This window comes from Meriones unguiculatus, chromosome 6 (genome assembly GCF_030254825.1).
Source record: "Meriones unguiculatus strain TT.TT164.6M chromosome 6, Bangor_MerUng_6.1, whole genome shotgun sequence".
NCBI classification, from domain to species: domain Eukaryota; kingdom Metazoa; phylum Chordata; class Mammalia; order Rodentia; family Muridae; genus Meriones; species Meriones unguiculatus.
The window spans coordinates 47,517,179-47,540,720 of NC_083354.1; the positions used below are offsets into that span (position 1 = coordinate 47,517,179).

General features: G+C 48.5%; 1 protein-coding gene across 2 annotated transcripts in view; it reads left to right on the forward strand.

The window, feature by feature from the left end:
* Positions 1 to 894: 894 nt before the first annotated feature.
* Positions 895 to 23,542, forward strand: part of Bfsp2 (beaded filament structural protein 2) — a 55,085-nt gene continuing 32,437 nt past the window's right edge. The window contains exon 1 of one of the 2 annotated variants that reach the window (XM_021657390.2): positions 895 to 1,540. In XM_021657390.2, the coding sequence (XP_021513065.1) occupies positions 1,046 to 1,540 (495 nt within the window). In that variant the 5' untranslated portion in view covers positions 895 to 1,045. The remainder of the gene's footprint in view (positions 1,541 to 23,542) is intronic. The other variant, XM_021657389.2, reaches the window with a different exon arrangement.

Sequence of the window (23,542 nt, forward strand, 5' to 3'; positions counted from 1 at the left end):
AGGAGGAGACAGGAGTGGAAGGGAGATCAGAGCCTAACCGCTGCCCAGCAGAGTTCAGGTCTTCAACTGGCACCCGAGCAACCAGTGTGTCAGACTTAGCCATCAGGCAGCATGTACAGCAAGGTCGAGAGGAGGTGAAACATGGCTGAGGGCCAGCAGCTAACAAGCAGAGTGTCAGAGGGCAGACGTGAGCGGGGAGGGAAAAGAGAAGCAGGAATGGGCCTGGAACGGCTGCCAGAGCAGAGGGAAGAAGACACGAGCAGGCTCGCTTTGTTTCCCTTGGGCCTGTGGGGCTGCCTTCCTCCATGGCTGGCTCACATCCATGCCTTTCCTCTGATCCTGCGTGGGTGCACTGGAGCACATGCATGCATGCGCGGGTGCACACACACACACACACACACACACACACGGATGCAGAAAACCCTGTAATTGGTCCTGAGACCCCTACACCGAGTCCCAGCTTGTGGTGTGAGATCTGGAGTCTGATCGGAAGAACATCTGTCACCTAAGGCCCTTGGGCCCGTTTCCTCACCAGTGAAAGAGGGACCTTTGTGTATGTTTGCCTGACCAAACATACACAAAGCCAAGGGCCAGGGTTCACAGACTACTCACAGAGGGAGGCCCTGGTTTCTGTCATAAGAATTGGAGGCAGAAGGAGCAGAAGTTCAAAGTCATCCTGGCTACCTAAGGATTTTGAGGCCAGCCTAGGTGAGAGACCCTGTCTACAAAGAAAATAGGCAAATCCAGATGACTGTTCCCACAGGCTGCACTGCTCCAGCACCCTCTCCCCACAACCCCCAGAAAAGTCTGGATGGCTGGGCACATGACCCAGCATCAGAGAATGCCTGTATGCCTCTGGCGGGCCAGTGGGGCGGTTCCCTTCCAGTTCAGTGAATGGCAGAAGCTCGTGGAAGGCAGTAGACAAAGAACACGGGGACAGGGGAGCTTCCAGAGAGGCCCGTGACCAGGCCATGGGGATGCTGGGACTGGCAACCAAAAGCCACTGGACCCTGTAAACCCGCCAGGCACCGCAGAGGCAGAGAGGATGATGAGCGAGAGGAGAGTGGCAGTGGACTTGCCCCCGGGAGCCAACGCCAGCATGTCCCTGCAGAGGCACAGGGTGCCATCCCTCAGGGGAACACGATCGCCATCCTCCCTGGAGAGTCCCCCAGCCTCCAGAACCGGTGCTGTTGGGAGCCTCGTCCGTGCCCCTGGGGTCTACGTAGGAGTGGCACCCAGTGGCTGCATAGGTGGCCTCGGTGCCCGAGTGACACGCCGGGCCCTGGGCATCAGCAGTGTCTTCCTGCAGGGCCTACGGAGCTCAGGCCTTGCCACTGTGCTGGCTCCAGGCCCAGAAAGGGAGCACGTTGCCGTGGAGGACCTGGGGGGCTGCCTGGTGGAGTATATGACCAAGGTTCACGCCCTGGAGCAAGTCAGCCAGGAGCTGGAAACACAGCTGCGGGCTCACCTGGAGAGCAAGGCCAAGCGCTCTGGAGGCTGGGATGCCCTCCGCACCTCCTGGACCAGCAGCTACCAGCAGGTAGGTCTGCCAGCTGTGCCTGGAGGCTCGCTAGAGGTGGGGGGGCGGGTGCTGAAGGCAGCAGAGAAGGTAGCGAGTGACCTGACGCCAGGAACGGCGACTGCTTCCCTACCGGAACTGCTGGAGGGCTAATGGTAACATCAGCTGCCATTCACTGGAGCGGATGAGGGGCCAGGACCCCCTAGGCAGAGCTCCTGCACCACCCAAAAAACATCCCAGCAACGCTCTGCAACCCGTCCCTCACGGAGTACACTTCTCAGATGAGAAAATTAAGTTGCGTACACGACCCCAGTTCACAAGCTAATAGAGCAATGTTCCCGACCTGTGGGTCACAACCCCTTTGGAGGTCACAGATATTTATACCTCGATTCATAACAGCAGCACAGTTACAGTTATGAAGTAGCAACACAGTAATTTTATGTTGGGGGGGTCACCGCAGCACGAGGAGCTATATTAAAGGGTCGCAGCGTTAGTGAGGTTGAGAACCACCGTAACAGAGAGACGCCGCAAATAATCTCAACCTGGCTTTTCTTTCCTCAAAGTTGCACTTGTCCTATTATCTAGGACTGCCTCTGTCACGGTTACCGTAAAGGGTTTTCAAGCCATCATAGAACCCAGTGCCATTGAATGGTTGTACTATTTTAAATGACTATATGAAGGGGTGCCCCTGTACCCGGAGATAATGGGAATATGGGTTCGTTGGGAATATGGACCATATTGGTAATTTTCAATTTCCTATTTCCTATGGGGAATGAGGGGGTGTATGTGTGAGGCAGTGGGGGAGGGAGAGCGTGGATGTCTGTGTGTGTATAAACAGGTGAAGTTGATGTTAATATCTTGTTTAACTCATTAGAGCAAAAATTATTTCAGCCTGAAATCCATATAAAAATATCAGCACAACAGTTCAAATTCAAATAGAACTTTGTGGAGGACGAAAATGTTTTGAGTCTTGGCTGTCTGTTGTGTGGCTTTCTCCTGGGAAGACATGAACACGTGTACTTTCACCCCAGACAGGGCACTACCAACAGATCAAAGATTCTGCCCAAGTCTAGCCTGGTGATCAATGAGTTCATTGGGGTTACTGAAGTGTGGGTGAGGGGTTAGTTAAAGGGGCATGACTGAATCAAAAACTGCATCCTGAAAAGTGCATGGGTGACGGGTGTGAATCTTATAGCATTCTAAGCCTTCTAAGTTTCCTTAAGCTTCCTGGATCTTAGGAACCACTATCCTCTCTCCCAAAGGGACAACACTTCAATTCAGAAAAGCTACACAACACCATCAATGGCAACTGAGCCCTTGGAGTGTGGCTACTGAGACTGAGGACCTGACATTTTTGTTCTCCTTGGGCTTTATTCCTTCTCATCATCACATATAACCTCCTCTCCCATTGCCTGGCCGGGGCTGCTTCCCGTTCTGAAATAGTTTCTGCAGAGCTCTAAGCTCATCCATCAATTGTGCCGGCAAGCTCTGGTTCCAGGCCTGGAATCCCACTGGCATTCTGGCATTACCAGTCTCAATGGCTCTCTCAGTGGGGAGCCGACTTATCTTTCCCCTTCCTCCAGAAATACTGGCTTTGGGATGCCTGCAAACTAAATCAATCTCTAATCGAGCCAGAAGCAGCCAAATCCCACCTGTTCCCTGGAGTCAGGCATGCAGCCTAAGAGCAGGTTACAAATGGTCCATGTGTGGTTGGGTGATGCCAAGTCCCCCATTTCATCCCATGATGCTTCTCTTTCACTCTTCTCAGCAGTCCAGAGAGGAGAGGGGTACAAGGCTTCACTTCTGTCTGGCGCAGCTGTTCATCCCATATGCCTCTGAGCTATGAGGGAAACCTTAGAGTGGAGACCCCACAACTCTCTTGATTTCAAATATGCATGACATATAAACCCCTAGAACATCCCAGACACTCCATCTCAGCAGCACCTTCTTGACAAGAGGGCTGAACCATGCATTACAATGTCGAGGTTAGAAAATTCAGCCCCAAAGCCTAGTGAGCACAAAAGCTTCTACAAAGCACAAGCCTCAGTTTCTCATCTATAAACTGGATTTAATAATGTCTATATAAAATACCCCAACAGAACAGCCATGAAGAAGAGACCCATGACTTCAGCTTCTGTTCCCAGTGGTCAAAATCCAAAATGGCAGCCATTTTCCTCTAAAAGTGTCTACTGGTGAATTACTAGATGTGAACAGACACACACACCCTTTCCTCCTGCCTGTTCTCCTCATTGTTATGATTCATTCTCTGATTCCTCATCCTCAGAACCACCCAGGCCCTTTCTCCAACTAAGCAGTGAAAACAAGCTAAAATTACCCCTGGGGGTGAGACTCAAGGGGCCTGGGTACCCAACTGCCTCCTTGTCCAGCAGGAGCTGGCTCTGTGCATCCTTGCTCTGCACTCTTGAGTTTTCGTATCAAATGGGTGATGCCAATAACTAGCTCTGGGAGCTGCACCAGATCCTTTTGTCCTCGACAGCCAATCACAAGCTTGCACTAGGAGTTTTATCTGCGCCCAGCTGCAGATAAAACAGCAGAGAGGCGCTTCCGTGTAGTGAATGCCAGTGAGCCTGGAGCGGGCAGAGCCAGGAGCCAGGGTGAAGGAAAAACTGCCCAGGGAAGAGACGTGGATGCAGAGCTTTATTTGGAGGAGGGAGAGTGGAGTCTCCACAATGAGAGGGCGAACAGAAATGAAAATTATCGAAAAGCCAGAGGATCGGGGTTCTAAATGGCTTGTGACGAGCCTAGTTTTCTCCCTTGGAGAGATAGCCTATACTCGGGAGATGTTTCATTCTGGAGAAACTGCTAGAAACCTGAAGCTGTGGGCCTGGTATCACAACCACACAGAAAACTAATCTCAACCACTGGGTGAAAAAGGCAATGGGGTCAGATCAGCATCAAGACTGGCAACCCCTTGTCTCTGAAAGGAGGCATGAGGAGGAGAACGGAACCCGGAGCTGTTTTAATGTCTACAAAAACCTGAATGTATTTGGGGGGGGGACCATTGCTTTCTTTTCCGGTCCTGGTTTAATGTGCGCACACTTGTTTAATACAGGGTCCTGGCTAGAGTGGCAACTACTGTGTAGCTCAGGATGGCCTCAGACTGGCAGCCATCCTCTTGTCTCCGCCTCCCAAGTGCTAAGATTACAGACTTGCACCACCATACCTAAAATCAGTCCATCTATTTCTTATAAAATGTAGTTTGCTTGGCAGGGAAGACTGGGGCTGTGGCACTGCCGGCTAAGCTTGGTAGGACAGCTACAGTGTGGTTCAAAGCGTCATGACACAGAAGTAAACATTCGGGAAAATCCTTAGAACAGGGATGAATCAGGTCGGAAGAAGATTTCTGCAGGTCAGGGGAGGGAAGGAGGCATGAGGCTGCTACCTGGGATGTTTTCTAAGGGAAACTTGTGATTCCCCAAGGGCTCTTGTTTTGTTACATAGTGTGTATGTGGAGAAAGAATGGCTGAAGAAAGCACAGAACAGATTAAAAACAAACAAAAAACCTCAAGCACCTCTCTTCAAGCCCTTCTCACACACCCCACTCAGTCACTTTTAAATCTCTTATGATACCTTACAGTGTAAGGCTCATGTTGAAGAATGGGGAGACAAGTTGTTCCATGTAATGAAAAGCAGATGTGGTACAAAAACTAAGATCTTTGAAAGCAAACAGTCCCAAGGCCGAGCTCAGACCCTATGCTGTCTTCTACAATGGCATCTGTATATCTCAGTCTCTCGTAACAACAAGGATGTTGGGAGATGTCTTTGACATGATAGAATATCTCTAAGGAGGATGCACTAGGAGCCCATTGCTGGGATTAGAATCGAGGAAATGCTATGTACCGTTTGTGCTACCCTGTAATGCTGATCAGAGTCGGTGGCCTATACAATTAGAACAAAAAAAGACAAGTCTAAGAATTAGAAGGAAAGAGAAAATGTTGGTTCTTCCTAGAAAACCCAGAGAGCGCAACGTGAAAGTTATACAGCAATAAGCTCCAATTAAGTCACAAGTTACAGAATTTCACCAAAAATAATGTCCATATATATATAAACAAAAAAACATGTAATCGAAGTGAATTTTTCATTTATCATGCCATACACTAAAATTCTTTTCTCTAAAGAAACTTAAGGAATATCCAAATTCTATAATGAAACAATGATATAACCCTCCTGAAAGATACAAGTCCTGAGCAAATGGAAATAAGTGCCATGTACTCAAACTGAAAGAGCCAGGAACTTAAACAACAGCCTCCCCAAGTTAATTTTCCAATTTAATGCAATTCTAATTTGTATACCAATTTCTTTAGCCATCAGCTAAATAAGCTGAGCATAAATGTTATTTGCAGGAACAAAAAGGCACAGAGAGGAAGGAGGAGAAGGAGGAGGAGGGAGGAGAAGGAGGAGAAGGACAAGGACAAGAACAAGAAGAACAAGAAGAAGAACAGAATGAGCAGGAGGAAACTAAAGGGGTGCAACTGCATCTGACACTTAAACATATTATAAAACCTCTGTAATTTAATTAGCAGGCCATGGTGGCAAAAGCCCATAATCCGAACACTCAAGAGGCAGAACTGTGAGTCTAAAACCAGCTTCAACACACCAAGGGTCTAGGTAGGTCGATAGTAGCAGAGCACCTGCCTGGCATGGGCCAGCCTAGATTCCAGCCCCACCACCACAACAAACAACAGGAAGGCAGGAATGCCAGGCCTTAATCTGTTTTGGGTCATCTCCTGGTTACCTATAGGCTCAAGGAGAGGCTGTTTTAGCAAAGCAGCCCTTCGAGTTTCTCAAAGGAATGTAGGCAACTGGTCTGGGCCACACGTTGGAGGAGTTATCCATAAAGGAGCCAATGAGAAGTTAATAATGTGGTGCTCAGCTGTGTGGCCTTCCAAACCAAGAGAAAATAAAACCGGAGACCTTGAAAGACCTTTTCTGCAGCCCGACTCCCTCTTGTCTTGGCATATTGTTTGCACGGCCTTCTTGAACTCCGCTAGTTTGGGCTTTGCTTACATAAGGAACTTTTCACCCGAGAACATTCCTGTGGTCCAATCTAACGTTTTATAACCAACCCCATGAAAGTTTGCTTTTAATGGATAATGGGTTAAGAGTCCAGAGTTTGCTTGCTTGCCTTTTGCCCTCTATCTATCCCAGCAGTGGGCTTTCTTTGAGCTGAATATGCTTTAACCGTTGTTAGACCGCTAACCTTGAGACAAGGAATGACGGCTTGGTGTAGAGCGACTGTCTAGCATGTGCAAGACCCTGGGTTTAATCCTCAACACCAGAAGAAGAAGAAGAAGAAGAAGAAGAAGAAGAAGAAGAAGAAGAAGAAGAAGAAGAAGAAGAAGAAGAAGAAGAAGAAAAAGACTGTTTTACACCAGGTGGTGGTAGCCCTTGCCTTAAATCCCAGCACGGGAGACAGAGACAGGCGAATCTCTATATTGGAGACCAGCCTACAGGGCAAGTTTTAGCCAGGATTACACAGAGAAACCCTGTCTGGGGAAAAAAAAAAAAAGTTGTACCTTATTGAAAGACAACAGCTTATTAGGACTCCAGATCTTTCCAAGTCAGAGGATCAGGGAAGCCTGCTAAAGACAGAAAAAAGAACTATCCACAGATCTGTCCTAATATAAGAAGATGCTTCTCGAAGGTTTCCTCTCAAAACAAAAGCCTGACATCCATATTTAAGAGCATGAGGAGGGCCCTGCTAATGGGCTGCACTCCAGAAAAACCAAATTAAAACTTAATCCAGGCAGCTGGCACAAGTGTGGAGAAGTGTGGTAGGTCTTTCTGGGGGATTACTGAGAGAAGTGGCTGAGGCAGGCAGAAAGTGGCAGAGTCCCCAGCGGGCCCCCAGGGGGGAGGGGGGGAGGCCGAGCTGCTGAAGCTCGGGACTCCATTTAGGCAAATGAAACCTCGTTCATCCTGGTCTGCCAGGGGAACCACACAGAAAGACTCATTTATCTGCTTTAAACAAGCGAGCCTTCACAGATGCATTATTCAGCAGAAACGAGAAGTTACTCCAGCTGTTAGCGGGAGGTAATGAAAAGCCTCAGGAGGGCTCCCCTTTCACACTGACTGGTTACTGGAAAGGCAACGTACAAGTTATATATTTATGTACCTATTTATTTCAGGGGGTCACTGGGTAATTGTAAGTCCTGGAGGAGAAAGTGCAAGGCGGTGGAGTTAGGCAGGCTCTGGAGACACTGAGCAGCAGAGAAGCTACTGTCAGAACAACTGCACATACATGCCGGACCCAGCCTGGCTGGGTCCTCTTCTCCCCTTCTCCCTCCTCCCCACTTCCCCCAGCCAGTCTCACCAGGCCAGAGCCTCTCTAGGTACCACATCCTACCTTAAATTTCATGACCTCTTCATTAGCTTCTCCCTCACCCCCAGGGAAGTGTCGCTCCGGGGCAGCTCTGGGCCATAGTAACTGGCAGGTGACATTTTTTATTGTTCATTTGCCACGAAGACCCAAGTATCAGGCGTGTCTCCTACTAGAGCCTTGGCTGTTTACCTGGATAATGAGACGAAACTCTCTTGTGAAAATGTTTTCCCAGGAGGAGACATTAAGTAACGAGTGCCCCTCCCCCTACGGTCAAAATGGCACCACAAAGGTTAGCTGTGGGGAACTATTGAGTTTATCAGGCTTCCCTCCAGCCCAGCAGAAGGATTACTTACTTCTGGAATGTGGACGCTTTAACCCAGCACCAAGGCTGACTTTCCCAGAGCCACCTGCATGGAGTCCCTCCCCTAGTTTTCCTTATATATTCTAGTTCCTCCCCAAGACCAGTTGCAATTCGGGCAACATTGCACACAACGGGTGGTAGGAAGCAGCTGGATGCCCAGGTGAGGGTCTTGTGACCCTCCCCATCCCCCTGTGGTAAGAGTCAACAAGCCTAGCTGGGATGGTGTTTGTAGGCAGCACAGCTGAACTCGTCAAAATGGTGGCAGTTTGGCTCAGAGGATAGTGCCGCTCAACGGTCTGTCTTTCATGTGTGTCGTTCCTGCAAGGGGTGAATCAAGCAAGGAGAGGATGCACCTGGGGGCCCCTCAGGAGTCACTGTGAGGGTTCCCAGAGGAGCCTAAGGAGCCCTGCCTGGGGAGTTCATATCTCTGACTGATGTTTCTCACAGCTGCAGTTGCTAAAGAAGAAATCAGCTCTGAGCCTTCAGCGTGGGGCCGACGCGCGCGCGTGCGCGCACACACACACACACACACACACACACACACACACACGCACAGGCTAGGTACCACTTCCAGGGGAAAGCCTTGGACAGACCCAGAATTCCCAAGTGCAGCTCCCTACCCGGCCAATGACAGGTGTGGAGAGGACATAGGTGTTCTGGGGTCCCTCCCCGACAATGTTTTCCTGCAAAGCCAAGTGTCTTGATAAGACTCCTGAGAGTGACAACATTGAATAGGACCCTGATTCCCAGAACCTCAAATTCACATCTCCTTGGATCCTCAGCTGTGGGTGGAGTCTCTCCACCAGTGACACAGGCTCACCAGAGGTCGGCCGGAATGAAGGCCTCAGCCTGGATGGCTGCAATACCCCGCCATATATTTTCTCACTCTCCTGGAGGCTGGCAGCCTAAGATGAAGGCGTCAGCTCCTGTCGGGAGCCATCTGCTTCCTGACCCTTCGTGTGACTGCACATGTGTGCCTACGTCCCTTCCCGAAAGGGCCCCAGTCCTCTTGGATTAGAACCACCTCTGTGACCCCATTTTAACCTAATCCTCTCTTTAAAGGCTCTCTCTCCAAAACTGATCAAGGTACGGAGCAATTAGGACTTCAACATACGGATCAAGGGGACGTAATTCAGACCGTAGCCTCCAACTGTATTTTCTTTTCCAGCATCCTGAAAGCTGAGAACTATACCACCATGACCCCAAATTTATAAGCAACTGAGGCCTAGAGAGGAATGACTGTTCCTTACTGAGTTTGTGTTCCAGCCAGAATCAGTACAGTGGTGTCTGTGCTCCCCAATCCCCACATTACTAAAAGCTCCCTGGTGCCATCATTTATAAATCCAGGGGGGCCTAGCTAGAACCCCACCATTTACTTGGAAAACCCTCTGCCTGTTAAAATGGAGCAGCGCCCACAAAGGTGGCTGTGTGGTGATTAACCTTGGGGATGGGTCTGTTTTGCTTTCACCCTTTTAACCTAGAAGGCCATGTCACAAAGGGTAGACTGATCTTCCCGCAGGCACAGCTGTAACTAGGACATGGGGGCTGGGGCCACCTTCCAGCTCTTCAGTCGGCTCCAGGCCTGACTTGAAAGTTTAATAGCTTTGCTCGCCGGGAACGGTGAGGCCTCCCCTTGGGGTTTCTTTTTTTTTGTTTCTTTTCTCTCAGTGATGTTCAGGCTCAGAAAAAATTAATAATTATAATGTGCCGAGCAGTCAGCCCTCAAGGCAAGACACCTTCCCCTGACGGTAGAGTTCAGAGGCTCCCTGGGGCGCGTAGTTCCAACTGCCTCCAGCCACTGCTCCACGGGAGCTGGGAACACTGGGAAGGGAGAGATTTCTGCCTAAGATGAATGTGCTGGGAGGTTTCCAAAGACTGCTGGATGGCGTCTGTGGCCTCTAACGGTGACTGCTTCCTCCGAACACTGAGCTTCACGCAGATCTGGGGAGCTAAGGGCTCTTTGAGAGTAACCAGAGGTCGCACTGAGTGTTCGAGCCTGGATGTCAGTCTCCACAGAGTCTCAGTCTAGGAGTGAGACATGGGCCTGTTGAAAAGCACCAAAGGTAACGGAGAATATTCTCATGGGGGACAAGACCAGACTTACTATTGTCACAAAGGAACATACTGGGAAAGCCCGGTATGTTTGAAGGAGGGGCCTGAGAGGGGGAGGAGCTTGCTGTACATTTTAAGCTGGCGAGGCAGGGCTGCGAGGTGGCTGGAAACCATACTAATACTTACCAAGGAGGCGAGAGGCTAGGGCAGCCAGAGGCAGCAGAAACAGCAGCTCTTCCGTCCTCTCAAGTTCTGAGCATCCTCACCTCTGTCCTGATGTAATCACCACAGCCCCTGGCCTCTCTACACCACTATCCCAGAATGAACCTGGCCCAGACTATGAGAAGCACACACATGAGAAACCAGTCAGCTGCTGGCCGAGGTGCTGCGGTCAGATTTCACCTCCCCCACGACAGGCTTCCTCAGCCTCTCCATCCACAGCACAAAAGGACCAAGCTGCCAGATCTACCTTCCGGCGGGGGGGGGGGGGGGGAGGAGCTCCTACGTATCTCCCAGGACTCTGGAGCCTTCACGGGGTGGAAGCGTCATTTCTTTATCCTTGCTGTGTCTTCAAAAGTCAGAGCCTCTCAGTCAGTGGGGCTCAGGTGCTGAAGGAAATCCTCTTCTACTCTATGGGGCTGGCTGAAGGTTCTTGGCTTGTGGCTGCGTCACTCAAGTCTCTTGCTTTGGATGTCTATGTGCAGAATTCCCTTGTCCTGAAGGGCTTCACTCAAATCAGATCAAGTCCCACTAACCTCATCCTAACTTGATTACACCTGCAAAGACCATATCTGGGGAAAAAAAAAAAAAAAGCCCTGGGGTTAAGCTTTCAATGACCCTTGGGTGCAGTATTCAGTGCAAGCCAAAACTATAGCTACTGGTTAGTTTGGGATTTTCTTGTTGTTGCAGTTGGGTTTTTTGTTTGTTTGTTTGGTTGGTTGGTTTTTTTTTTTTTTTTAAATCATATATTCCTGGTTTCTAAGATTCTGCTCACTGTGAAGGACACACACAGTTTCTGTGTTGCCGGGCCAGGTGACACGAGCTCTCTGAACCCTTTCCTCAACTGCCAAGTGGAGGAATCAGCTCCCCTGCTCCCCTTGGAAAACGGGGGCGGGGGGCAGATTCCATTTTATGACCCTGGAAGGCAAGTGACACGGGCCTGAATAGAGTTCCACTTGACTCTCCTGGCGGCCCCCTGGCCTTGAGCCCATTAGACAAATCCCCTTTACTCAGAGGCTCATCTGTAAAACCAGAGGGCAGAATTCTCTGACCTCCCAAGCCTTGTGCTAGGGACCATTCAGCCTCCTGAGCTGTGGACAGGGACCAAGAGGAAGAGAACCCCTCTCCCAATTCTTAGAAATTTAGCTGCATGGCTGGCCAGGCTTGGAATGTCTGGCGCACGCAGTCCCTTCGTTCCTAACCTTCTGTCGGCGACCTGTGCTCCTGAGAAGTGAGGAACCAACTGTGTTATTGACCTCACACACCTCACAACACCTGACATCGCAGGTGTCACCAGGTGAACTTGTCTAGATGGACAGTTTAACGAGAACAAGCAAAGCCCAGCCGCGATCAGAGTTCACATTAAAGTAAACCAACGCACAGTTGGCATTCCTGGCTTAGCCAGCCCTGGTATTGTGCCTGCATGTAGGCGACAATGAATATTCATGAGCTGTCCACACCCTCCTATTCACACAACCATCTCAGCCCTGGTCCCCCCAATGGCAGTCGTCCTCAGCCGACTCAATACGCAGAGAACCCCTAATATCAGAACTGTGGTCTGGTCTTCTCTGAACTTTGTACCAATGGCACGGTGACAGGAAACAAGGACAGAAGGAAGAGAGGAAGGCAAGGGACGATGAGAGGAAGTCAGGCAGGAAGGAAGAGGAGCAGCTAATGGTGAGTCTTACAGATCCCAAAAGACCTGAGTTCACACTCTGGCCTTGCCATTGACTGACTCTGTGACCTGAGACAAACCTCTTAACCTCAACCTCCGAACGCAATGCCGTGGTCCATAAAAGGAAGAGAATATCCATACCTCAGGGATGCTGTAAGACTTAAATAGTTTATTTTGGATCTTTATTGTAGTGCCTGGCCATAGTACGCATTCAGATGAACTCTGTGAGTAATTGGTGTCATCATTTGTTAGAGTTAACTAATGATAACTGTGAATACTGCATCGCCCTTTTGGCCCGTCTGGCCAGCAGACTGCATAGTATCTCAGAGGGGGCGGAATACAAATAGTATCTGTGCAGTGACACACAGGGCCGGGCCCCTGGGGTCTCACTGTGGTGAGTAATCCCAGAGTGGCCTCTGAGGCAAACCCAGAGCTGAAGGTGACCCTCCATGAGCTGGGGTCAGGGCTGGGGGGTGGGGAGGAGTCATCCCAGGCTGTTGCCTCTTGGCAAGTGGCGCCACCTTCTGGCTGCTTTAGGAGCTGTCTTGCAAACCTAGCTTTCTCCACCCCCTTGGAAAGTGTTCCTGGCGTGTCAGTTCCTGGACTCTTAGAATTCCCTCTCTCAGTCAGAGGCCACCTTGATTTGGGAGGCCAGCCACACAATTGGAGACACGCTGCAGCCAATCCGATCGTGTCAGACTCTCTGCTACAGGTCGGTCTCCACTTCTTGAGGATTCAGAAATCAACTGTAAAATCTCCCTCTGTGCTGAGACCTCGCGGAGCAAGCACACCCATTCCTGTTCGCTGCCGTTGAGATTCGGAACTGAATCAATCCCTTTCCTCGCTGAGATGCATTCTATGTTGCTTTCGGGGTTTAGGCCAGAGCTTGAATTTAGAGGCAGAGCCCCCAGGCTCTGAAGCCTGTTCCACAAAACTTTCCCACACCCCACCTTCACCTCCCCCACTGAAAAGGAAGGAAATAATTGCAGCTGCCATCCAGGCGGTGGTCCCTGTGAGCCTTAAAGGAGTATAGCAGGAGGGAGGAAGGCTTTGTCAGTGTCAGATTAGAATACCACTTCCCAGCATGCATGTGTAATTAGTGTCACACAGAGGTACAGAATCTTTCACGATGGTGGCATGCACTGGGCCTGCCCCCTTCCCTACAGCAGCCTGACTGTAGCATTTATCACAGGAGCTGCTAAGGAGCTGTCACAGATTCCCTCTTACTCTGTTCCGCTCTGAGGCCCGGAGTCAGACTGCCATGGAGCAGGCTCTACGAGAATTCAGATATGGAAGAGTCGGAAGTCATGGACTGTGGGTGAAGGGGGAGAGCGATGAGTTAACACATCCGCATGCTGGTCCAGCCACACTGTGATGCGTCAGCATGGTGCAGAGCGTGTGACAGACATTAACCGAACACCGGCCAGGAGGGACTGGGGGGATGTGGCCAAGTCCGAGGTGATAGGACCTCTTGCCTGGATCCTTTCCAACCCACTCAGCGGGAGACAGACACTGCCCCCGACACTAAGTGAAAATACAAGTGGTGTTGTGGTTTTGCTCATAACTAAAAGTGCCATGGTAACCAGACACGGCGGTGCATATGGCTTTTTATGTGTCTCAAACTCAGCTCATCAGGCTCCCTTGTCCACCTCTGCAGCTGTCCATTCCCACCTGCATCCCAGCACACTTTCCCGGAGAGCATCTCTGTATTAAGCTCTGTGGCGTATTGACCACTGGACCCGTTAATATTTTTTTTCCAGTTGACTTTGAATAAGCCACCTTATTTTTCCTTAATTACGAGCTACTTTAATATAAAAAGGGCACCCAGCACTCTGCATGCCAACCCTTAATATGACACACTTAATTTTAAGCAAAATATTTTAGATATAATTGAAACCCCTCTGTGCATGGAAAAGCTACAGCCTCAGTTCAGTCTGTAGGATGTCTGCTGGCAGGGTCCAGTTTTCCCACAAAATTCTGGTGTCTATTTTATCCAGTCATACGGCTGGTTTTATGAGGCTCAATCACATTACAGAAAGCGATAATAATAATAACAATAATGATAACGTACTGCTGAGTCCATCATCCTCATCCTCACGATGCTGACACTGAGACTATTCTATGCTCCCAGCCTCTGCTTGCTTTTTACTTTAAGAAGGAACTCACTAAAATACCTCAGCTGGCCTGAACTTATTCTATAGTCCAGGCACGCCTTGAATTTACACTCTCCCTAGCTCAGCCCACAAAGTGGTCAGAATAACAAGCCTGCACCACTGTCTATGTGTTAATCTCATCTAAAATCACCCTCCTAGAAACATCCAGAATAACTGTCAACCAAACACCCAGGCTATAAGCCAGACAAGCACCTACAGACTTGACCGTTACAGGCCGTCCTTCCTTCGGCTTCTTTTCTTTGCTCTCCTGTTTTCCAGAGTCATCCATGTTACTAAGTGTGTTATCTCACTAGTAGACAGACAGTTATTATTATTATTATTATTATTATTATTATTATTATTGTGTCACTGGGCTCAGATTGTTCCAGTTTTCTCTGTCACAAGAGGTTGGGGTCAAGAACTCTCCATGCATAAGTCAGGGGTGGGGCACATCCCTTCAGGAAGCTGTGTTTTGGTAAATCAGGTTGTTGGTGTATGGCACATGTATGTAAAGGCCGGAAGTCGACATCAGGTGTCCACCTCAGTGACTCTCCACCTTATATTTTGAGGCAGGGTCTCTCACTGTTCTGGCTAAGCTGACCGGCAGGTAAGGGCCAGGCCCAGCTTGTTTACATGGGTTCTGGAATCCGAACCCAGATCCCCATGCTCGCATAGCAAGCACTTTACCCACTGAGCCATCTCTCCAGCCCTGTGAATTGGGTTTTATTAAAACACAATCCTCTGCATCTCCACCTGCTTTCACACCAAGAGGGGTGGGATTGTGGTTTGCGGCCAAGACCCACAACCCAGGAAGCCTGAAATGTATATTATCGGACCCTTGATAGCAATGGTCTAGGCCTGCTGTGGGCAGCATGCAGGCAGAATCCACAGCTGGTGCGTAGCATTGCTGCATGGCTCGGAACTGGCCACACAGATTTCCCTCCCACAGCCATCAGGGAGACCTCTGCCTTCTTTGTACGATTCTCTCACTCTTCCCCTTAGCCTTGGCCCCGTGTTTGTGAACTAATGTCTCCCTGTCTCACACTCTTGACTCTTTAAATGCAGATCACGTATTCATCTATTTACTAAGTATTTATTAAGGGTTAGCATGCACCTGGTCCTATGGAGATTGAAGCCGCCCTGCTTCCTAAGGAGAGAAATGGCACTATCGATGTTAGAGCAGTGGTTTAATCACAGTGGGAGGGCAGGTGGCTGAGGGTAGATTTTGCTGGCCTGCCCTGGAGAGGGAGCACCACAAAAAGTAAACCAAATAGGTGGCAGTATTTTGCAGGCTGAGGATGCTCAGCTGGGAAGTAAAACAACAACTTGGCCATCTGCCCAAAGTGCCTGGCCACCTACATCCTCCTACATCGTAATTCTCAGGAGAAAGGAACTCTGTTTCATGCTGGCATCCATAATGCAATCATTTGGTGATGATACCGATGTGTGTGTGTGTCTTGCCTTTTGACCTCAGAAAAGGAAACATCTATGATTCTAAGAAGGGAGTATTTGAGAAAAGAATTGCCCATAGTTGATACAACAAGAAATGGGGCTATTTGTAGTCGCCAAGACAGCCAGTTAAAAGGAAGGGAGGTAGCCCATGACAGCCGTCAGGTAGTCCTCCTGGAGGCTGGAAATCATGACACCCAGAAAGATGGAGGAATAAGACGGGCATTAGACCAAAGAAGAGCAGAAACTGCTGAGTAGGGTCTCAGGGAGAAAGTGCTAAGGCAGGAGAAAGACAGAGTATAAAGTCTCTGGAACTGTTGATTTTAAAAATCCCATGTATATGCATGCCTGCATGTTTGGAGAAGATTTTATGGGCACTTTTCCTCCTTGGAGTTTTTTCTTTTTTTGGGGGGAGGGGGGTGTTTCAAGACAAGGTCTCATTACTGTGACCCTGGCTGACCAGGAACTTGCGATCTTTCTGCCTCAGCCTCCCTCCCAAGTGCTGTAATTATAGATGTGTGTGCTACCATGCCTGGCTGTATGTGCTATCTTGATAATTTTAAAAGCTGAAATATAAGGACAAGAAAAGAGCAAAGGGTAACGAAACTCTGCACATATTCCAAATGCATCATGATCTCTGAGGTGAGGACAAAAGTTGATGATGGTGGAGATTTTTAAAGCAGACATGAGATTTTTTTTAACTGTCCAAACACATGTGGGAAGTCATAATTCTGACCTCTCTACATCGGTGTATCATTATATATTTGAAATTTTCCATAATATATATGTTTGCTTTTTTTAAATTGTTGTGGTTGAGAAAAAAAGAGCCAGGTGAGGAGACTTGTGGCTATAATCTCAGCAGTGAGCAGGATGCTGAGGCAGGAATGGCAGACAGTCACTGATGGAGGAACCACAGAGGTCAGTGGTGAAGAAAGACAGAAAAGGGTGAGGCTAAAAGATGGCGTGACCACTGTGGAGATGCCCAGGACAGTCTGGGCTGGGTTTTAAAGGATGGGTAGGTGCTCACTTAGCAAAAGGAAGTATGGCGGCAGGGCAAGGTCAGACTTGCCTAGTGCTCAAAACAGAATCCTTCTGAGGCACCCATGTGGAGAGGTAACAAAATGATTCTCAGTTTAGACTAAGGTGGGGGGCCCCTAGCATTTCTGAGTGCAAGCCTTACTCCAGCGTTGGCTCTCCACAATGGAGTATTGACAGCCTATAAGCTCAGCTGATAGCTACCTTACCGAACCCCATGCAGCCAATAGGGAAGAAATGGGAGTTTCCCTAGTCAATCAGCAAGGAAGAGCTCAGAAGAGTACACCTGTGATCCCGGCATTCTATAGGCTGAGGTAGTAAGAATGCAAGTTCTAGGCTAGTCTGAGCTACATAGTAAGATTCTATCTCAAAACAAAGAAAGTGATAGTCATTGTAATCCATAGTAAATGATTCAGAGAACACCAAGGAGGCAGAGATGAGCAGAGAAGAGGAAGTTCTGCCTGAGGTGAGATAGTCAAGGTGAGGAGAGATCCAGGAGGGAGCAGGAAGCAAGGTTGATGTGACCCAGATCCCAGAGTGACTGAGCTTGTGAACAGATGGAACACAGACAAGCATGTAGAACCTTCAAGGCCAGCTTTAGCTAAGGCTCCAAGCTTTAGCCCTAATAGTGCTGGCTAGTTTTATGTCAAACTGACACAAGCTAGAGTCATTGGAGAGGAGGAAGTCTCAGTTGAGAAAAATGCCTCCATAATATTGGGCTGTAGGCAAGCCTCTAGGGCACTTTCTTATTTAGTGATTGATATAGAAGGGCCCAGAGGAAGGGCCACCCTTGGGCTTGTAGTCCTGGGTTCTATAAGAAAGCAGGCTGAGCAAGCCATGAGGACCAAACCAGTAAGCAGCACTTCTCCATGGCCTCTCCATGCTGCCTTCAAGTTCCTGCCCTCCCGGAGTCCCTGCCGTCACTACTTTTGATAACTGTCATACGGAAGTGTGAGTAAAATAAATCATTTGCTCCTCAAGTTGCTTTCATCACAGCAATAGTAACCCTAACTAAAACACTAATACACGAAGGCCCTCTGAAAAGTCTGAGTCAGTAAAGTTGGGGCCACAGGATCTCACTTGGGGGATTTAGGAATGCATTGGAAGAGAGTTTAGGGTATAGCTCAGTGCTACACAGCTCACCTACACTCAATCCCAATTGCTGCCGCCACTACCATCAAAACAAAAGTACATCGAAGGAGAGAATAACAGGAGATCACACCTAGGACGGCATGAGAGCCATGTGCACAGTGGACATGAGAAGAGGTAGAGCCAGACAGCTGGGTCTGAGAGTCATCGCAGAGGTAAAATGGACCAGACTTAACGTTGGATTCAATATGGGACACTAGAGAGGCCAAGACGTTAACTTTGAGATGTCTGTGCAACAGCCACATATAGAGAAAGTGGCTGTCCATGGCTGGACCTGAAAGGGAAGTTCAAAGCTAAAGATACAGATGTGGAAGTCAGACAGGCATGGTGGCATACCCCTTTAATCCCAGCACTCAAGAGACAGAGGCAGGAAAATCTGTGTAGCCGGCCTGGTCTACATAGTAAGATGCCATCTCAAAACTGAAATAAGGAAATGAAATAAATGTGGACACCAGTAGCGCACACAGTTTCATTTCATGTAAGTTCCTGTGGGCAGATGAGATGGCTTATAGATTAGAAAAGAAGAAGAAGAAGAAGAAGGCAGCCCTGAGAACTAGCGGCTTTAGAGCTCTGATACGGGAGACTGCATTAGCACGGCAGGAAGAGTAGGAAGGTGGTGTCTTGGGATCCAAGGGGCACAAGTGCATCCTCGATGACACACGTGAGTGGAGGCCTGGCCAGATGGCAGTCCTCATTGTGATGGTAACAGAAGTGTGGCTGGAGTCCTGGGGGCGGATTTTGGCTGCTCATTTATTTGTTACTAGAAGCAAGTCTGCCGAGCGTCCACCCTTGGTTGAAGTCCAATAAGAGGGACGATGTTTCCAAGGGGATCTTGCATCACCGTGCCAACTGAGCTAATTTCCCAGGAGCCCAGGCTTGCCCAGCTCCTCCCTAAGCCCTCAGTTCTGGCTGCCGGGACACCAATATCTTTAACTCTATATAAAATATCGATGCCCCTGCCAGGCTCACATGAGAACTTTTTTTTTTCCAATGGTGCTTGTCTTTGCCATTTTTTTAAAAATACAATCATGATTCAAATCCCTCATCTGCCACCACCAGCGCCATTTATTTTAATAACTATGTCCCCAGGGAAATAGCAAGAGGAAGAGATAAAATCCAGAACATCAGAGTAAGCATGACTGGGGTTTTTCCAAGGACCATAGATGGGAGAAACTGAAGAAAAAAAAAAAAATATATATATATATATATACACACACATATCAAGCCACTAGATGGAAATGTTCATTCAACTGTCTGTGCATTCAAAAAAGACATAAGCAAGGGGTCAGCGTGTAGCTAGGCATGGTAGAGCCCATGCCTAGCATGTTTGAGACCCTGAGTTCAATCCCCAGCACAAAAGAAAAAAAGAGGAGGAGGAAGAGGAAGAGGAGGAGTTTAAAAGAGCAGATGGAGTGGAGCAATGGCCGGATGCATACATCACTCTCATACAGCCCACACTCACTGCACGGCTCCTTTGTACAAAGACCAGTAACGATGATGATAATGACCACCGGGTATGGAGTACGCCACCTGTGGCAGGCCGGCTGCTGAGTGTTTTCCACACGTTGAGACTTACTCTGTGGTGAGGAGGAGAGCTGGGTGTAAGACTGAAGGAAGAGTGCAGTTGCCTAAGGGTGTTTGTGCTGGGTGGGGATGGAGTGATTCCAACACACTGATGATGGGGACAGAGGCCAGTATCAGCAACAATCACTCAGGCTGTCGGTAGCTCAGCCTAAAAGAACATTCCACCATCAAGAAGCATCTACTCTTCTCTTCACCCCCACCATAACCTTGTTGATGCCACCATCATTCATCTTTAGGAAGATAAGGTCCCCTTAGGAGCACAAGAGCCTCCTCTGCTCCTCAGCATCCACTCTAGCTCCCGCAATCTCCCCTTCCCTCATAACCCACATCATGTCTGTACCATGCTCCATCTGTTACTACGGCTTCCCAGGAACTGTTACTATACCCTTCCCCATTGTCTCTGAGGCCTTCCTTCCATGAATGGCTTTCGGTTGCCTTTTAAACCTCATCTCCCATGGTAGCTGCTCACCCTCCGACAGCACAAACGTGGGAGAGAATAAGTGAGGCCGTACTGAGAATGCCGGGTATGAAATAAACATGAGAGTAGAGTAGGATTTCTTAGACAACCAGGGCTGTGAGGACTGGCAGGTGTTGTGACCCAGACTCAGAAATACTGATTCTTACGCTGAGAGCAGGATATGACCATTTGACTGTCCCATGAACTCCTAGGGATGCTTGGGAATTGCCCTTGAAGAACCACTGGATAAGCTACCCTAAAAACACCTCCAAGAGGAGGGACAGAGGAAAGACCTGACAGCCATCCTCCCCTCAACAGCCACCCCCCCTTCTTCCATTCTGTGTCAGACCCTCCGAACTTACTCTGTTACCCAACACAGCCTCTCGCTGCCCATCACTGGAATTCATCTAAGATGTCCCCTCTGAAAACATCTCTTACTCCTCCCTCCATCACTACTTACCAATCCTGAGTCCCTATCCCTCAAGACTACCCAAACCCACAACCAGTTCATATTGACCCTGATCTGACCAGGTGAATTCATCAAATTTATGTTGCTGCAACAAAATACCTGGATAAACAACTTAAATGGAAGAGATGCCTCTTTTTGGCTCACAGTTTAAGGGCTCTCGGTCTAGTCAGCCAGCTCCATTGTTTCTGGGCTGTTGTGAGGCAGAACCTCATGGCAGAAGGGAAAGTTGCTGACTGCAAGACAACCAGGAAGTAGAGAGAGGGGAGAGGTCAGGGCTTTAAGATACAGCCTCAAGAATATGGCCCAGGGGGCTACTTCTCCTAACTAGGGTTCAACATTTTTAAGTTTATAGAACCTTCCCAAATAGCTACATCAGCTGGGGACCAAGGCTATAACATGAGTCTATGGGGGACATTTTGTATTCAACTCATCACATTTGGTCTCTTTTAGCAGGAGACCTGGCAATAAAACATACAGCTGTGATAGTGACTTTTCGGGTCAGAGAAGGAGAGGACCCCCCACTGGTAACTCTCCCAGCTCTCCGTGTAGCAAGCTTCTAGCCTGCCTACCTTTCACTATTACTTCTGAAGACCATTATTCATTCATTCCTACGGTCTCCTCCTCCAGAGTTGGCCCGCATGGTTCCAGGGGCATGGGTTGCTTTTCTCATGGGCATAGCATCCGTGTGGTAGCTGTGCTGGTGACACTTGGTGTTTTCATTGCCTTCTCCCCTGGAAAGGAAGTTGTTCAGAGAAGCAATGTTAATTTGCATCCTCTTCAGCCGTAAATCAGTGAGGACCAGATAATTAATGTACATCTCTCACGGCTTAAAATAGAAATGCTCTTTTTTCTCCTGAGAAAACGCTCAGCGGAAAAGTTCTGCAGACCTAGCCACTCATGGGGTTCTGGAAGGAAGGTTACAGGTGGGGGCGGGGGGTAAAGAGATGACTGAGTCGGTGGGGGTGGGCTAGTGATCTCAGAACCTGTGGGTAAAATATCTCTTTATCTCCACAATGCAACCCAAAGAGGAACCAAGAACCTTGGCTGTCTGCATGTCTGGAGCAAAGGAAAAAGCGGTCCAGGGGGTCTCTAAATTCTGATTGGCCTTTTAGCTTGTAACACACACACAGACACACACACACCTTTCGGGTCCCGCTGTCAGGGGGTGGCACTCTGGCTCTGCTTCTTTCCAGCTGTGTGATCTGGAGCAACTTCGGCTCTCTGCTGCTAATATTCTTACTGGTGAATTGAATGTGTTGGCAGCTTGAAACCAACATTTAATGGAGTTGTGAATATTCAGTATTGAGTCAAGGTGGGGCATATTTAGTGTGAACTATTGCCTCCCTGCAAATAAATCCCGCGGCTTATAGTGTTTGCCAGTTCCCCTGGTGTAAACACTCTGACCTTGGTCAGTATCAAAACCAACATCTCACTAAATGTAAGAGGCGCAGAGTGCTGTAATGTAGCATTTCCACCACGCAGATAGAGTCAAAGCAGATAACTTCAAACTCAGACATAACATTCAGTATATTTTGAAAGGGGGTCAGGGGTTGCTGCCTTTTTATTCTAAGTATAATAGAATACTTTGTTTGGATTTTTTTCTTTTAAGCTATTTAATTTTAGGTTCACAGAATTTAATTTTTCATGGTGGCATGTTTAACAACCAGCTCATAGCACTTGTACAATATTTAATGATTCATTCTCACACAGCCAGGACAAGCTAGCTCAGGCACATTGCCGGGTACACGCTTAGGCAGTCAATAAGCACATCTTTCCTCCCCTCTTGCCTTACTTTCTTCGCTCTGGGAAGGTTTCCTGAAGGTTTTCCCTCATAGGCTTCATTGCTTTTGGTCCAGACCCCTCTGGGCTATCATACCAGGCCCGAGTCTGCACTAAACCCCAGCAATGATACCAGCTCTCCTCATACCACAAGGGACCCATCCACTCCCCAAAGGCTGAGAATCCACCAACCACAGAGACGGAGGTGTCTCTGCCTGGTTAGGGAAGGCAGTGATGGATGCAGGGCCCTTCATGGTGACGAGGGGAGACCATTAGTTTATTTTAGGATCTCTGTCTGGGAAGGCGGTGGGAAAGCAGGGCCAGCAGGCTGTACTTTGGCAAGCCAGGGCCTATAATCAGTCCCCACTTAGGGGTGGAATAAACCCTTGATTGTTGCTAAACACCAGTGAAAAGCAGGAAGGCCTCCAGCCTCCTCCAGCCCTGGCCCCACACGGCCCCTAAGGATGGACATTTGAACACAGCCACCCTATCTGTCCAGCAGGCAGCATCCAAATTACCCCTGTTCTTGGCCCAGAACAAGAACTCAAAGGCCCCCGAGGAGCAGGAACAGGGTCGCCAGCCTCGTCTCACCTCTGGGAACTCTGTTTCTAGTCAGTGTCTTTGGGCATGGCTTCGAGCACCTTTGTATTAACTAATATCAGGAATTTGTAATAGATGGGAGATGTCACAAAGCCCTGAGTCTTACACTATTGTAGCAGAGCAAAAATAAAGAAAAGCTCTGGGGAAAAAAGCTTGTCTATCCAAATCCCGGTGTCAGTTCTGCATGGTAAGACTTAAGCAGCCATGGGTCCACCTTCTTTGTGCACTTGTAGAACTGTAGCCTACTCTCTACACACATGCATGCTCACACACACAAGCATGCACAAATATACACATACATGCAGACACACAAACACACATTCATTTATCCATGCACACACACAAACATACACATAGAAACAAACACATACAAAAATACAAACACACATGCATGGACAATACATAAACACATGCACACACACACACCAAACACAGATACACACATGTATATTTGCACACACACACACACCTGGCTTGTTTCTTTGACTTTTTCCTTTTCTTTTTTAATAAACTTTATTATTCAAAAATTTCAAGAAACTTACTTTAAGAATCTTGACTTTCGATCATCTGGGCTCCACATTCAAACATTAGAAGCACTGAATAAGGAAAGTTAAAAGTTCAAGGCCCATTTGAGCTGTACAGTGAGCTCAAGACAAGCCTGGGCAACACAGTGAGACCTAGCCTCAAGACAGAAATAA